Source organism: Girardinichthys multiradiatus, chromosome 17 (assembly GCF_021462225.1).
Source record: "Girardinichthys multiradiatus isolate DD_20200921_A chromosome 17, DD_fGirMul_XY1, whole genome shotgun sequence".
Lineage (NCBI taxonomy): Eukaryota > Metazoa > Chordata > Actinopteri > Cyprinodontiformes > Goodeidae > Girardinichthys > Girardinichthys multiradiatus.
The window spans coordinates 30,584,851-30,601,997 of NC_061809.1; the positions used below are offsets into that span (position 1 = coordinate 30,584,851).

At 48.3% G+C, this 17,147-nt stretch overlaps 1 protein-coding gene across 1 annotated transcript; it reads left to right on the forward strand.

The window, feature by feature from the left end:
- The first annotated feature begins 3,954 nt into the window (after positions 1 to 3,954).
- Positions 3,955 to 16,906, forward strand: tnpo3 (transportin 3). The gene is made up of 23 exons (XM_047390348.1): positions 3,955 to 4,209; positions 5,469 to 5,669; positions 7,001 to 7,074; positions 7,161 to 7,317; positions 7,413 to 7,556; positions 7,631 to 7,806; positions 7,884 to 8,022; positions 11,662 to 11,808; positions 11,885 to 11,992; positions 12,076 to 12,167; positions 12,246 to 12,385; positions 12,482 to 12,673; positions 13,138 to 13,229; positions 13,298 to 13,374; positions 13,449 to 13,509; positions 13,587 to 13,727; positions 13,806 to 13,922; positions 13,998 to 14,092; positions 14,337 to 14,493; positions 14,668 to 14,835; positions 14,921 to 15,033; positions 15,657 to 15,740; positions 16,362 to 16,906. Exons 1-22 carry the CDS (start codon positions 4,090 to 4,092, stop codon positions 15,715 to 15,717), a joined length of 2,772 nt encoding a protein of 923 aa, XP_047246304.1. The 5' UTR covers positions 3,955 to 4,089; the 3' UTR covers positions 15,718 to 15,740; positions 16,362 to 16,906.
- Positions 16,907 to 17,147: the final 241 nt, after the last annotated feature.

Here is a 17,147-nt window from a genome sequence, read left to right on the forward strand (position 1 = left end):
AACGTCCACCACCATTTCCACAGTCTTGAGTTGGTTGAGTTCAAGGTAGTTCTGACAACACCAGTGTACCAGCCGATCCACCTGCTGTCTGTATGCAGACTCATCACCGTCCTGGATCAGTCCAATCACAGTGGTGTCATCTGCAAACTTAAGGAGTTTCACGGACGAGTCTGATGAGGTGCAGTCATTTGTGTACAGGGAGAAGAGGAGTGGGGATAGAACACACCCCTGGGGGGCACCAGTACTTATTGATCTGGTTCGGGAGAAGATGCTCCCCAGACTCACCTGCTGCTGTCGGTCCGTCAGGAAGCTGTTGATCCACTGACAGGTGGAGGCTGGGACGTTGAGCTGGGTGAGCTTCTGGTGGAGGATGTCTGGTATGATGGTGTTGAAGGCCGAGCTGAAGTCTACAAACAGGATCCTGGCGTACGTCCCTGGGTGGTCGACGTGTTGCAGGATGAAGTGTAGACCTAAGTTGACAGCATCATCTGCCGACCTGTTTGCTCGGTAAGCAAACTGCAGGGGGTCCAGCAGGGGGCCTGTAATGTCTTTCAGGTGCTTCAACACCAGCCGCTCAAATGACTTCATGACCACAGACGTCAGAGCTACAGGCCTGTAGTCATTTAATCCTACGATGGTGGGTTTCTTGGGCACCGGGATGACGGTGGATCGTTTGAGGCAGGAGGGGACCTCACATTTCTCTAGTGACTTGAGTTGATTTGCACAGGCTTTCAGACATGATGGGGAGACATTATCAGGTCCTCCAGCTTTCTTTGTTTTCATGCGCTGAAAGAGCCTGTTTACATCTTCCTCTGAGATCTTTAGTGCAGGCGGAGGATCTGAAGGTAGGGGGTTGGTTGTTTTACGGGTCAAATTTGTTCCTGAATGGGATGTGGAGGAGATGGTTTGAGGTGTGAATGGCTTCTTGTCATGTCTGCAGTAGAAGCCATTCAGACGGTTGGACGACTCTGTTCAGGATGGGTGGGGGGGCTCCTATAGGCAGTCAGGTTTCTCAGACCAGTCCATACAGCTGAAGTGTCACCAGTAGAAAGGATGTTCTTAATCTTCTCACTGTAGCTTCTCTTAGCTGTTTTGTTCTCCTTTGTTAGTTTGTTCCTGGCCTGCCTGTACCGCGCCCAATCTCCACTGCTGTGAGCTTCTTCCTTTTCCCTGTGCAGGTTCCTGAGGTGTGGAGTAAACCATGGCTTATTGTTCCCAAAGGTGCAGAAGGTCTTGGTCTGCACACACATGTCCTCACAGAAACTGATGTATGATGTCACCACATCAGTTATTTGGTTTAAGTCAGTGGCTGAAGTTTCAAAAACAGTCCAGTCTGTGCATTCAAAGCAGTCCTGTAGCATCTGCTTTGATTCCTCAGTCCACTTCTTAACAGTGTGAACCTTGGGTTTGGAAGCTCTTAGTCTCTGTCTGTAGGTTGGGATGAGGTGGATTAGATAATGATCTGAAAAACCCAGAGCAGCCCTGGTAACAGCATGATATGAGTCCTTTAAAGCTGTGTAACAATGGTCCAGTGTGTTTTTGTCTCTGGTGGGACACTTAATATGCTGTCTGTATTTGGGGAGTTCATTGGAGAGGTTTGTTCTGTTAAAATCTCCCAGTATTATGATGAAAGAGTCCGTGTATTTTTTCTCCACGTCTGTAATCAGCTCAGCGAGATGTTTTTCTGCAGCAGAAGTGCAGCCATGCGGTGGAAAATATGAGCCAATTATTATCGGGAGGAATAGCCTCCCCAATCTGAATCCGAGTGGTGTTTTATTATTGTACTTCTGTGCTAGACACGGATTGTCCATAATGAACACCATGTTCAAACATAAGGGTGTCCTGGTGCCAAGTGCACTGATAGGCAGGAGGTCAATGATCGACTTTGTTGTCGTATCATCAGACCTTCGGCCGCATGTTTTGGACACTCGGGTGAAGAGAGGGGCTGAGCTGTCCACTGATCACCACCTGGTGGTGAGTTGGATCCGCTGGAAGAGGAGAAAGCCGGACAGACTTGACAGGCCCAAGCGCATAGTGAGGGTCTGCTGGGAACGTCTAGCGGAGCCCTCAGCCAGGGATGTATTCAACTCCCATCTCCAGGAGAGCTTTGACCAGATCCCGGGGGATGTTGGAGACATAGAGTCCGATTGGACCATGTTCTCCTCATCTATTGTCAATGCTGCTGCCCGTAGCTGCGGCCGCAAGGTCTGTGGTGCCTGTTGCGGCGGCAATCCCAGAACCCGGTGGTGGACACCGGCAGTAAGGGATGCTGTCAAGCTGAAGAAGGAGTCCTATTGGCTGTGGCGGGCTTGTGGGACTCCTGAGGTGGCTGACGGGTACCATGGGGCCAAGCATGCCGCGGCCCGGGCTGTGGCAGAGGCAAAAACTCGGGGTTGGGAGGAGTTCGGTGAGGCCATGGAGAAGGACTACCGGTTGGCCTCGAAGCGATTCTGGCAAACCCTCTGGCGCCTCAGGAGGGGGAAGCAGTGCTTCGCCAACACTGTTCACAGTGGGGGTGGGAGGCTGCTGACCTCGACTGAGGACATTATCGAGTGGTGGAAGGCGTACTTCGAGGATCTCCTCAATCCTGCCATCACGCATTCCCTGGTGGAAACAGAGGCTGGGGACTCAGGGTTGGACTCTTTCATCACCCAGGCTGAAGTCACCGAGGTGGTTAAAAAGCTCCGCGGTGGCAGGGCTTCGGGGGTGGATGAGATCCGCCCTGAGTATCTAAAATCTCTGGATGTTGTGGGGCTGTCATGGTTGACACGCCTCTTCAACATTGCGTGGCGGTCGGGGACAGTACCTCTGGACTGGCAGACTGGGGTGGTGGTCCCCCTTCATAAGAAAGGGGACCGGAGGGTGTGTTCCAACTACAGGGGGATCACACTTCTCAGCCTCCCTGGTAAGGCCTATGACAGGGTATTGGAGAGGAGAGTCTGGCCGATTGTTGAACCTCGGCTTCAGGAGGAGCAGTGTGGTTTTCGTCCCGGCCGTGGGACACTGGACCAGCTCTATACCCTCTACAGGGAACTCGAGGGTTTATGGGAGTTTGCCCAACCGGTCCACATGTGTTTTCTGGACCTGGAGAAAGCATTCGACTTTGTCCCTCGTGATGCCCTGTGGGGGGTGCTCCAGGAGTATGGAATCGGGGGCCCTTTATTAGGGGCCATCCGGTCTCTGTACGAGCGGAGCAGGAGTTTGGTCCACATTGCCGGCACTAAGTCGGACCTGTTCCCAGTGCATGTTGGACGCCGGCAGGGCTGCCTTTTGTCACTGGTCCTGTTCATAACTTTTATGGACAGGATTTCTAGATGCAGCCATCCGGGAGGAGCTCGGAGTTGAGCCGCTGCTCCTCCACATCGAGAGGAGTCAGTTGAGGTGGCTCGGGCATCTATACCAGATGCCGCCTGGACGCCTTCCTCGGGAGGTGTTCCAGGCACGTCCCACCGGGAGGAGGCCCAGGACACGCTGAAGGGACTATGTCTCTCGGCTGGCCTGGGAACGCCTTGGGCTCCCCCCGGAGGAGCTGGAGGACGTGTCTGGAGAGAGGGACGTCTGGGCGTCTCTGCTAAGTCTGCTGCCCCGGCGACCCGGTCCCGGACAAAGCGGAAAACGATGAGTACGAGTACGAGTACGAGTATATTACATCAAACAAACAAAAAATCCAAAAAATAAAACATATAGCAAAGTGCACCACAGTCAAATTCCTTGTTTGTGTGTATATACTTGGCATATATGCGTATATATATATATATATATATATATATATATATATATATATATATATATATATATATATATATATACATATATATGTATATATATATATATATATATATATATATATAGCGAACTGAATGAAATTGGATTTGGTGACATATTTAATAAACTCGTTTCAAAGGTGCTTTCTCCTAGGGAGGAACAAATGTTCCACGCGTGTTTCTTGTCGGAACAGGATCTAGGCTGTCCCCGGAAGAGCCCGTGTGAGATGGCGGTCGGTTCTCGGACCCTTTGGTAGTTTTTTGTTTTTTAGTTCCGCAGCCGAACCGAACCATCTGCCTTACGGCAGCCTGCTTCCAGGCCGCTATGGAGGGGGGCAAACCGAACCTGGCGCTGGTCTACCAGGCGGTCCAGGCCCTGTACCACGACCCGGACCCGGCCGGGAAGGAGCGAGCCTCGCTGTGGCTCGGAGAGCTGCAGAGATCGGTGAGAGCCCCGGGGAGTGGATCTACTTGGGTCTGCCGAGGGTTCGTTATGGGTTTAATGTGTCACCTGAGGGGGAAGCGGACAGGTGAGGCGACCTGCGCAGTCTCAGAGGAGCTCCTGGTTCCTGTTAGCATTGTGGCTAAGCTAACGGAATGAATGGATCAAAACAGACACATATCTTGTTCTTTAGTCACATTATCCGATATTTAATTGGTTAAATACAACTCATATCAGTTCAATAAGTGACTGATCATTAGTTTAAGTATTAAAATGTTTGATTTTATTTAGAAAGAGCAGATTTATTCCTAACAGGCCCTGTTCTGCTGTCAGCATGTCTGACTGACAGCTGAACCAGACTCTAGCCAGAATCTGCAGGATTTAAGTGAAAGTGATTCTGGATCAGCTGAAGGAACTCTGAGACCAGATCCTGAGGTTTGAGGAGGGCAATGAGTCAGACTGCTTCATCACGGCTCAACGTTCAAAGTGTTTTAATCTATAATACTAGCTGTAACTAAAACAAAAAACTGCCTGTCAGTTTCAAAAAGTAATAGTTATACCATAGACCGGGTCCAAGAGTAAACCATATTTTGATTGGAAAGATATATTTGCAAACGGCTAGAGTTATTTGTAAAAACTTTATTGGGACTGTGAAACAGTTAAAAAGTAAAAAAGCTCTTATCCTGGAAAATATCTGCAGCCACAGATACTTGTGGAAGTTTTACTGCTCTTTTGTACTGAAAATGAGTCAACTGAGCTTACTGGAGGGACAATTGATTCTAGTCTGGGAACAACTTTGACATGAATCGATAGAAGTGTTGGTGGTCACAGAAAACTTCTGAAGCAGATAAACTTAGAAAACTGTGAAGTAATCTATGAATTTCAGTAATCCACTACGATCATGTTGATATCTGAGAAAAGCAGAGAGTGGTTGGGATTTAGGAGAGAAACCTTTTTTTTATAATGGACCAGAATTTAAGCTGAGATGAGAACACTCATCTCAGCTGGATCTTACAGGAAGTGATGGATTCCTAATGTTCTGACTCCAAACTAACTCAGGTTCTAAAGAACCATCTTTTGTCTTGTTCTAAATCCTGACTTGCTGAGTATTATTTTAGACTCTACTTCAGTCTATGTGGAGGTTCAGATTCTGTTCTACCGCTATAAAATGTGCAGCTTTGAGTCTAAAGGGAGTTAATGAAGGCCCCACCCTCTGACCTGGCGCCCAAATTTGGTGATGTCACTTCTTGTCCTGTGTGCAGATGTTTGCCTGGGAGATCTCGGACCAGCTGCTGCAGCTTAAACAGGATGTGGAGTCGTGTTATTTCGCAGCTCAGACCATGAAGATGAAGATCCAGACTTCCTTCTATGAGCTTCCTCCAGAGACCCACAACGCACTGCGGGACTCCCTGCTGACTCACATCCAGAACCTCAAAGATCTGTCTCCCATCATCGTCACTCAGGTAATGACCACCTCTAGAAAGTTCTCACAGCTAAAGTGAAACACTGGGCCAGATGTAGTTTTTATCAAGATAAAACAGCAGAGAGACAACATAAAATTAACATCAAGCAAAAACTACAAAGGATGAATAATTGGAGAGTAGTGTGAGAATGTTGCGAAGAGGGTGAAAGTGGTCATTATGTCCTCCAGCAGCCTAAACCTATAGCAGCATAACTACACAGATAGTTCAGGATAAACTAAGCCACTCTAACTATAAGCTTTATCAAAAAGGAAAGTTTTAAGCCTAGCCTTAAAAGTAGACAGGGTGTCTGCCTCATGGACTAAAACTGGGAGCTGGTTCCACAGGAGAGGAGCCTGATAACTAAAGGATCTGCCTCCCATTCTACTTCTAGAGACTCTAGGAACCACCAGTAAACCTGCAGTCTGAGAACAAAGTGCTCTGTTAGGAACATATGGACCAATCAGATCTCTGATGTATGATGGAGCTAGATCATTAAGGGCTTTATATGTGAGGAGGAGAATTTTAAATTCTATTCTGGATTTAACAGGGAGCCAATGAAGGGAAGCTAAAATAGGAGAAATATGATCTATCTTTTTAATTTTCATCAGAACTCTTGCTACAGCATTTTGAATCAGCTGAAGGTTTTTAACTGCATTTTGTGGACATCCTGATAGTAAAGAATTACAATAGTCCAGCCTTGAAGTAACAAATGCATGGACTAGTTTTTCAGCGTCACTCCTGGACAGGATATTTCTAATGTTGGCAATGTTCTGGAGATGAAAGAAGGAAATCCTAGAAACCTGTTTAATATGGGATTTAAATGACATGTCCTGGTCAAAAATAACACCAAGGTTTTTTACTTTATTATCGGAGGTCAATTTAATGCCATCCAGGTTAAGTGATTGACTAAGCAGTTTCTTTTTTAAAGACTCTGGTCCAAAGACGACAACTTCTGTCTTGTCTGAATTTAGAAGCAGAAAATTTAACGTCATCCAAGTTTTTATATCTTCAAGACTTGCTTGTAGTCTATCTAACTGGTTGGGTTCATCAGGATTTATGGATAAGTAAAGCTGAGTATCATCAGCGTAACAGTGAAAATTTATCCTATGCTGCCTGATAATTTGACCTATTGGAAGCATATATATAGTAAAGAGAATTGGCCCAAGTACTGAACCCTGTGGTACTCCACAATTAACCCTGGAGTTTAAAGATGATTTATCATGTACATGAACAGGTTTGCAGCTGGTTTAAGTAAAATGTTGAGTTGCATTAGTGGTTAAGGTTTGACCAGCAGACCAGATGATGTTCTGACTGTCTCTATGTTGTTGCAGCTGGCCCTGGCCATTGCTGACCTGGCTCTACAGATGGCCTCTTGGAAAGGCTGCGTTCACACGCTCATAGAAAAGTAACAACCCTCGCTGATCACATACTGAATGTTTCTGCTATTTAGCCGCCTTTTGACCCTTGCTGTGTGTGACCCTGCCCCTTCAGGTACAACGATGACATCAGTTCGATGCCGTTCCTCATTGAGATCCTGACGGTGCTGCCAGAGGAAGTTCACAGCCGCTCCCTGAGGATCGGAGCCAACCGCAGGACAGAAATCATTGAGGACCTGGCATATTACTCCAACACGGTGGTGTCCCTGCTGGTCAGTTTGTCCTCTGTTTTTGTCCACCCTGTCTTAGTGTTGTCTCTGTCCATCTGAACCTCATTAATTAATGTCTCTGTGTCCTTCCTGCTCAGACTACATGCGTGGAGAAGACGGGCAGCGATGAGAAGATGCTCATCAAGGTGTTCCGCTGTCTGGGCAGTTGGTTCAACTTGGGAGTCCTGGACAGCAACTTTATGGCCAACAGCCAGCTGCTCATGGTTCTCTTCCAAATCCTGGTAAGCTCAGTCCTGATCAGGCAGTAGTCTGATGCCAGAGTCTGAGTCTAACTGATTCTGCTCCATCTCTTCAGCAGAGGGATGAAACATCAACAAACCTGCACGAAGCGGCGTCCGACTGCGTCTGCTCAGCTCTCTATGCCATAGAAAACGTGGACACCAACATCCCTCTGGCTCTGCAGCTTTTTCAGGGTGTCCTGACGTTTGAGACGGCCTATCACATGGCTGTTGCCCGGGAAGACCTGGACAAGTATGGAGTGCTCCCCTGGTTCTGAAAGTGGGGTTCCTGTGGTGTCAGTCACAATAAAGCCTGGTTTCTGTTGTCAGGGTGCTGAACTACTGCAGGATCTTCACCGAGCTCTGCGAGACGTTCTTAGAGACGACCGTCAGGACTCCGGGTCAGGGAATGGGAGACCTGAGGATGCTGGAGCTGCTGCTGATCTGTGCAGGACACCCGCAGTATGAGGTACAGAATAACCACCACACCCTGGATGGGGAAACATCCTGGTTCTCATTCAGACAGGAAGCATCTGCTGGATTCTCTTCGGTCTGGATTTAAAGCCGACGTTTGCCTGGTTTAAAGCCGACGTTTGCCTGGTTTAAAGCCGACGTTAGCCTGGTTTAAAGCCGACGTTTGCCTGGTTTAAAGCCGACGTTAGCCTGGTTTAAAGCCGACGACGTTAGCCTGGTTTAAAGCCGACGTTAGCCTGGTTTAAAGCCGACGTTTGCCTGGTTTAAAGCCGACGTTAGCCTGGTTTAAAGCCGACGTTTGCTTGGTTTAAAGCCGACGACGTTAGCCTGGTTTAAAGCCGACGTTTGCCTGGTTTAAAGCCTACGTTAGCCTGGTTTAAAGCCGACGTTTACCTGGTTTAAAGCCGACGTTAGCCTGGTTTAAAGCCGACGTTAGCCTGGTTTAAAGCCGACGTTTGCCTGGTTTAAAGCCGACGTTAGCCTGGTTTAAAGCCGACGACGTTAGCCTGGTTTAAAGCCGACGTTTGCCTGTTTTAAAGCCGACGTTAGCCTGGTTTAAAGCCGACGACGATAGCCTGGTTTAAAGCTGACGTTAGCCTGGTTTAAAGCCGACGACGTTAGCCTGGTTTAAAGCCGACGACGATAGCCTGGTTTAAAGCAGACGTTAGCCTGGTTTAAAGCCGACGACGTTAGCCTGGTTTAAAGCCGACGTTTGCCTGTTTTAAAGCCGACGTTAGCCTGGTTTAAAGCCGACGACGATAGCCTGGTTTAAAGCTGACGTTAGCCTGGTTTAAAGCCGACGACGTTAGCCTGGTTTAAAGCCGACGACAATAGCCTGGTTTAAAGCAGACGTTAGCCTGGTTTAAAGCCGACAACGTTAGCCTGGTTTAAAGCCGACAACGTTAGCCTGGTTTAAAGCCGACGTTAGCCTGGTTTAAAGCCGACGACGTTAGCCTGGTTTAAAGCCGACGACGATAGCCTGGTTTAAAGCTGACGTTAGCCTGGTTTAAAGCTGACGTTAGCCTGGTTTAAAGCCGACGTTTGCCTGGTTTAAAGCCGACGTTAGCCTGGTTTAAAGCCGACGTTAGCCTGGTTTAAAGCCGACGTTAGCCTGGTTTAAAGCCGACGACGTTAGCCTGGTTTAAAGCCGACGTTAGCCTGGTTTAAAGCCGACGTTAGCCTGGTTTAAAGCCGACGACGTTAGCCTGGTTTAAAGCCGACGACGTTAGCCTGGTTTAAAGCCAACGACAATAGCCTGGTTTAAAGCTGACGTTAGCCTGGTTTAAAGCTGACGTTAGCCTGGTTTAAAGCCGACGTTTGCCTGGTTTAAAGCCGACGTTAGCCTGGTTTAAAGCCGACGTTAGCCTGGTTTAAAGCCGACGTTAGCCTGGTTTAAAGCCGACGACGTTAGCCTGGTTTAAAGCCGACGACAATAGCCTGGTTTTAAGTCGACATTTGCCTGGTTTAAAGCCGACGTTAGCCTGGTTTAAAGCCGACGTTAGCCTGGTTTAAAGCCGACGACGTTAGCCTGGTTTAAAGCCGACGACGATAGCCTGGTTTAAAGCTGATGTTAGCCTGGTTTAAAGCCGACAACGTTAGCCTGGTTTAAAGCTGACGTTAGCCTGGTTTAAAGCTGACGACGATAGCCTGGTTTAAAGCTGACGACGATAGCCTGGTTTAAAGCCGACGTTAGCCTGGTTTAAAGCCGACGACGTTAGCCTGGTTTAAAGCCGACGACGATAGCCTGGTTTAAAGCTGACGTTAACCTGGTTTAAAGTCGACGACGATAGCCTGGTTTAAAGCTGACGTTAGGCTGGTTTAAAGCCGACAACGTTAGCCTGGTTTAAAGCTGACGTTAGCCTGGTTTAAAGCTGACGATAGCCCTGTTTAAAGCCAACAACGTTAGCCTGGTTTAAAGCCGACGACGATAGCCTGGTTTAAAGCAGACGTTAGCCTGGTTTAAAGCCGACGACGATAGCCTGGTTTAAAGCAGACGTTAGCCTGGTTTAAAGCCGACGACGATAGCCTGGTTTAAACCTGATTTGTTTTTAAATAAGTTCAGATTTTATCTTGAGTTCCATTCCGGGTTTTGTTTTGCTATAAACTGATTTAATCCTGATTGACTTCTCTGATGTTTGACTGGTGTTATCCTGATTTTAGTTTTAGCCTGATGGTATTCCATTTTCATCAGTCTAGACTAAAATTCCAGGTTTTTAAATTAATAAAATATTTTATCGTAAACATTTTTTCACCATTAATGTGACTTCTATCCTGAACCCTTCGACCTTAACACATCTGTAAGAGGGAAAACTAAAAAGCTGTGATAACTTGGTTGCATAAATGAACATCCAGTTAAACTAAAGCTTTGTTGAAGAACTGAACTGATTCGGTTCTGGAGAACCTGATGAAAGCTACAGGTTGCAGAGAGCTTACAAAGGACCAAAATAATCAAAGGCATCAGTCAGAAGAAGGAAAACAAAACAGTCCGCAGCATCATTTCTGTACTATCACACGATGAAGAACATCCTCTGAACCTCAAGAAAAGGTGGAACAATGTTTTTCTGAAGCTGATAAAAAGACGGCACAAGAAGTGATCAGGGAGGCGGCCCAGAGGCTCACAGCAACTGGTTATAACTGCAGGAACGTCTGTTTAGTTCTAATTGTTTCCCATGTGACAACCATTTCCTGTATTCCCCTGGTCTTAGGAGCAGAAGTTGAAGACCAAACTCTGTTCTTCTAAATTTCACATGCTGGCCCTGACTAAAATCTCCCTGAAGCTTGTAGGACAATCTGTTAGTGTCTGAAGGAACAGAACTGGAACTTCTGGACCACAGCTCTAAAATGTTTGTGACAAAGCTCTGCACATGTCAGTCAGGTTCCACCCACAGTGGAACATGAGTTCATGAAAGGAAATGAAAGTTCTAGAATGGCCGAGTCAGAGCCCACAACTAAATCTGACTAAATTTGGTGGTTCACCTGAGGAGGGCTGTGGACAGATCTGGAGACTTTTTTCAGGCAGAGCGAGGACAGTGACCGGCTCCCGGCAGAGATAACTGAATGCTGAAACTTCATCTCTGCCTCAGCAGAGTTCTCACTGATCCAAACAGATTGTTGCATCTTTTTTCCTTCTGTTTTTCACTCAGATTTCTTGGTTGAATTGTGCATAATAAGTATCCTGCTTTTACCCAGGGAATCTCAGGCTTTACAGGCTTCAGTTAGCAGGTTAAAGGTCATGACACTGAACCAGTATGGCTGTTTTGGAAGGACTGAAGGAGAAAACCTCTTCTCTCTAAAAACTAGATGGCAGCAAGACTGAGGCTAGCAAAGCTGCATCTGGATGTAGAGCAAGGCTTCTGAGACAATGTCCTCTGGTTTGGAGGAAATCAACCACAGCAGATCAGCACAAACACCTCAGACCAACCGTCTAGCACGGTGGTGGAGGGATGATGATGTGGGCACCCTACAGTCCCTGAGTGGCCCGTGAACTTCTGTGCACCAAACTATTCTATGGTCAGATCTGTCCAACAGCTGGACCTTGGTCCAAACTGGGTCATCAGCAGAACAGTGATCCCAGACACTGTTTTGTCTTAAAGTCCAGTTGGTCTTGATTCTGATTCTGGTGTCTCTGTTGCAGGTTGTGGAGATCTCCTTTAACTTCTGGTACCGTCTGGGAGAACATCTATATAAAATAAATGATGCAAATCTTAACAACATCTTCCGACCGTACATCCAGAGACTTCTGCACTGTTTGGCCCGGCACTGCCAGCTCGATCCAGACCACGTAAGACACTAGAACCAGCTCTAGCTGGCCCAGTTTTATTCCTGCTCTTCAGTCTAAAGTTTCTCCCACTGCACAGGAGGGAATTCCAGAGGAAACGGATGATTTTGGGGAGTTCAGGATGAGAGTTTCAGACCTGGTTAAAGATGTTATTTTCCTAGTTGGATCCATGGAATGCTTTTCTCAGGTATCTTCAGATCTTCAGGAATAATCTTTGGGTTAGGCTCTGTGCTCCAGCTGAGATAACGTTCTGTGTGTCTGTTCTATCAGTTATATTCTACACTAAAAGACGGGAATCCTCCATGGGAGGTGACGGAGGCCGTCCTCTTCATCATGGCTTCCATCGCAAAGAGCGTCGACCCGTGAGTTTCAGTCCAGGCCGACAGAATAGAACCAGGTTCAGGTGTAGAGTTCAGAACTGACCTGCTGACTTTTTCTAGAGAGAACAACCCAACGGTGGCTGAGGTGCTGCAGCAGGTCGTCCTACTTCCTGAAAATGTGCACATGGCTGTGCGCTACACCAGCATTGAGCTGGTGGGAGAGATGAGCGAGGTGGTGGACAGGAACCCCAGATTTCTGGGTACGACGGTCTGGGTGACTTCCTTCCTGATGCTGCCTGTTAAACCCTGCAGTTCTCCTTCTGAAGCTAAACTCTGCTGTCTTCCTCCTGCTTCAGACCCTGTGCTGAACTACCTGATGAAGGGGCTCAGAGAGAAGCCTCTGGCGTCTGCAGCGGCCAAGGCCATCCACAACATCTGCTCCGTGTGCAGGGATCACATGGCTCAGCACTTCCAGGGGCTGCTGGAAATTGCACGCTCCCTCGACTCCTTCGCTCTGTCCACCGAGGCTGCTGTTGGACTCTTAAAAGGTAGATGCACTGCTCCTTCTGGACACCAGGAGTCTGGTCTGACTTCAGCAGTTGGTCGGTTTCCGATTAGTCGGCGGTAGAAGTAATCTTTGGTGTTCAGAGCGACAGGCTCTCTGACGTACAGTTATCAGCCACTAGAAGGAGTATAGCAGATTATTGGTCCCAGCTCGGTCTCCAGAGGTGAGCTGGATCATGGACCCATCATTGCTTCATTAAACGTTCCCTCAGACTGAAGCAGAAGTCAGGATCTGCAGGTTACCCAACCTGTGGGAGCAAGGCCGTGCAGCGTGCTCTAGGAACTGCTGATCTCAGAAACCAGAATCTGAAAGTTGGACCGTTTTGAATCGGAGGATCTTAAGGTCCTGAAACAGATCAGATGGGAAATTGATGTGGACTGATCTGCTGCATTATATCAGGAACTACGCTGTCCTTGCTTCCGATTGGTTAATGTGTCATCTGTGCAGGTACGGCGCTGGTCCTGGCCCGGCTGCCTCTGGAGAAGATTGCAGAGTGTCTCAGTGACCTGTGTGCTGTTCAGGTTGTGGCTCTGAAAAAGGTGAGTGTGTGTCTATCCCGGTAATCTGAAGCTATGAGAAACATTCTGACTGAATTGTGTCCTTCCAGCTTCTGGCAGAACAATCTACGAACGGGAAATCGGCTGATCCCACGGTGTGGCTGGACAGGCTGGCCGTCATCTTCAGGTGAGTTTACCTGCAGAAAAACTTTCCCCACTGCAGCTGCAGACAGTGAACACATCGTGCTGCTCCTTCCTCAGACACACCAACCCCATCGTGGAGAACGGACAGACTCATCCGTGTCAGAAAGTCATCCAGGAGGTAAATCTCCCGAACACACCTGAGCTTTCTGTGGAAAACTGCCTTGAATCTTTGCAATGATGCCGTCTCACCTGCAGATCTGGCCCGTCCTGTCAGAGACGCTCAACGCTCACCAGGCTGACAACCGGATCGTTGAGCGGTGCTGCCGCTGCCTTCGCTTCGCCGTGCGCTGCGTCGGGAAAGGTTCTGCCTCCCTGCTGCAGCCACTCGTCACTCAGGTGATACACACCTATGGTGTCAGAATCTGGTGCTGGGTGTTACCATGGAAACACTGATGGGATGCTTGTCTCCATCAGATGGTGAGCGTGTACCAGGTGTATCCACACTCCTGCTTCCTGTACCTGGGCAGCATCCTGGTGGACGAGTACGGCATGGAGGAGGGCTGCAGGCAGGGACTGCTGGACATGCTGCAGGTAAACACACACCTGTGACCACGCCCCTCAGATCTGATCAGCTGATGACGAAGAGCTGTTCTTCTTCTCTTGCAGGCTCTGTGCATGCCCACCTTTCAGCTGCTGGAGCAGCCCAACAGTCTTAGGAATCACCCTGACACCGTGGATGATCTGTTCAGACTAGCCACCAGGTGAGCACTTACAGATACTAAGCCAGAACCACTTCCTGGACTCCTCTGGACCTGTGAAGGTCTGCTGGACAATCATTTGGCAAGGTGGCAAGCAAAGAACCTCCAAAGAGATGCAATGTGTCAGTGGTCATAATGATGAGGTGCTGTGTTTCCATGTTGATTTATCAGATGGTCTGAAATGAGAGCTTCCCGCAGAACAGGATGTGAGGTCCTGCCTGATATCTTCTGGTGTCTTTGTGTCCAGGTTTGTCCAGAGGAGTCCTGTCACTTTGCTCGGCAGCAGCATCATCATCCACATCATCCAGTGCGCCGTCGCCGCCACGTCGCTGGACCACCGGGACGCCAACTGCAGCGTAATGAAGTTCATCCGAGACCTGGTCCACACTGGAGTCGGCAATGATGTGAGTCAGCAGGAACATGAAAGAACACCTGAGAGCATCTGGAGTTCAGAGCAGATTATTCTGACATTTAGCGGTCAGAACCCTGGCCAGAAACTTTATATCATGGATGTAAATGTCAGGATTCAGCTCTTTGTGTGTGTGTGTGTGTGTGTGTGTGTGTGTGTGCGCGCGCAGCATGAAGAGGACTTCGATCTGAGGAAGCGTCTGATTGGTCAGGCCATGGAGCAGAATGGCCAGCAGCTCATCAACCAGCTGCTGCACTCGTGCTGTTTCTGCCTGCCGCCGTACACGCTGCCGGACGTGGCCGAGGTTCTGTGGGAGATTATGCTGTTTAACAGACCTGTGAGTCCACCTGCAGATGGTTTTGTGGTCTGCTCCGTCCGGCAACTGATCTCTTTCCGCTGATCTCTGCTCCTCTGTGTTCCAGATGTTCTGCCGCTGGCTGGAAAATGCTCTGAAAGGGTTGCCGAAGCAAACGGCGGGAGGAGCTGTGACCGTCACCCACAAGCAGCTGACGGATTTCCACAAACAGGTGACCAGGTGAGTTCTGAACAGCAGCAGGAGGAGGACCGTCTGTCTGTGCTGCACAGCTCAGAACCGAGCTGAACGGCTGACCAAACATCTTCCTGAGGAGCAGAGGCAGACGGCAGCCTCAAGTCCTCGTCAGTCAAACACATTCCTCATTTAGACATGATTCGCGCCGCTGGTACTTCCTGTGGTTTCTGTGGTTGCCATGCCAACAGAGAGCTGCTGCAGGAACTGCTGAGCCATCAAATAACAGTTCAGTGTTTGTTCAGTGTGTGAATCGGACTCCATCTAAAACCTTGCTCTGTCTCTTCCTGAGAGGAGCTCCTGCCTGATCTGATGCCACCAGCCTTCAACAAGGAGGTTCGGTACTGACGGGCCTCAGGGGGAAGTCTCAGGAATGACTCATCCAAGAGGTGTTCAGGGACAGTCAAAGCCTGAAGCTCCATATAGTTTCTTGTTGAGACTTGTCCATCTGAAGGTGGAGCGCTGTAAGACTGGAGCCCAAAAGGAGCGAGATCAGACTTGTCCTGGAGCTAGACCTTACCTGAGCTGCAGCAGATAACACCTGACTCAATCATGTGATGAAACAAACTCATCTGACAGGAACCTGAAATGTGTGTGTGTTTCTCTTCCAGCGCTGAGGAGTGTAAGCAGGTGTGCTGGGCCATCAGAGAGTTCACCAGACTGTACCGATAGCTGCAGCCCTCTCATGACACCAGGTGAGGCTTCACACAGGGAACATCTCTGAGCTGCAGCTTCAGGCTGGTGGAGGTAACCTACAAACTTTTAGCAGTGGGAACATCTCAGGTCAATATTTCCATAGCTTTGTTTTAGTTCTGGTTGACCAGTAAATGGACCTTTTGGACGAATTGGCATATGTTAGCCTGTCTTATTGAATTGGACCTTGTTTTGTATTAAGTGCCCTGGGATGTTCTGGTACCATCTATAAAGCTGTGCTCTTCATTGAGCCAGTATCAGAACCACAGTATCGGTATGTGCAGTATTCCAGCCCCAAGCAAGAACCTGTTTTAATTTCACTTCAACCTTTTTATTTGAAGCTGGTTGACAAGGTTTACCTCGAGGCCCTTTACAAGACCGACCTGCTGCAGAACGGTAATCGGGTCATTCAGTATCCTAAGTTTTTATGCTGTGCAGTCATGATTTAGTATCCGTGGTCATTTCAATGAACAGCAGTATGTTAGCGCTGATGACCTTTGGTGTCAGGTGTTCTTCCACCTGTTAATGAAAGGAAGCATGGCTTGATAGAACGCGTCCTGAGATGATTACAGTGAGAGGAGTTGGAGGCACCTGTCCTAAATCAGGTTTCTTTTCTTCTTCAGGTTAAATCTTTAGTTGACCAACATTCAGAGGTGACGGCAAAAAGCTGCGACTGCAGACCACGAAGACAATGATGAGGACCGAGGGACTTTGAATGTGAAACGGACTCTGTGACCTGACGGAGTGAAGACTGATGAGACAGACGGAGCCCACCCCCAGCTCACTTGAGCTGGCCTCACCTGCAGCAGGTGGTTCTGGGTGGGTGGGGTCAGGACTGCAGGAAGGGTGCGGATCGGTTCCTGCTGGATCCTCAGTGGCGATTAATCAGGACGTGCCTGCTCAACTGTTTTTAAGAGATTTATTTTTGGGACTTTGGTCAAGATGTGTTTTTGCCCGTGCCAAAAAACAGAGCCAAAAAAATTCCCATGATGCTGAGTGGCATAATGCTGGAGGATTTGGCGTCACCTTTGACCTTTTATCTTTGGTTTATTTTAGTTGTCTTTCCATAAATGGAAACAGAGGACTCTGGGTAATGAGGCAGACTGACACCATGACATCAGTGGTGATGTAGCCTTGCTGTAAACAATAAAAAACAGCTGAAAATGAATTCATGGTTCAGTTTTTCTTCTGCTGTATAAAAGTGAAACAGAAAGTGGGACCAGTTTAACCAGTGGGGAGTTCAGATGTTTCAGGAACTCGACACCATGCCGTGAAAGGTGACCCCTCGTCACCTCTCTGTAGTTCACCTGCGGACATCTCCTCCTCCTGCTGCTGGGAGTTCTAATTAAACTGGTTTCTGTTTGTGGTCATCTGCTGCCCAAAATCAATCAGAAAACAAATTATGAACA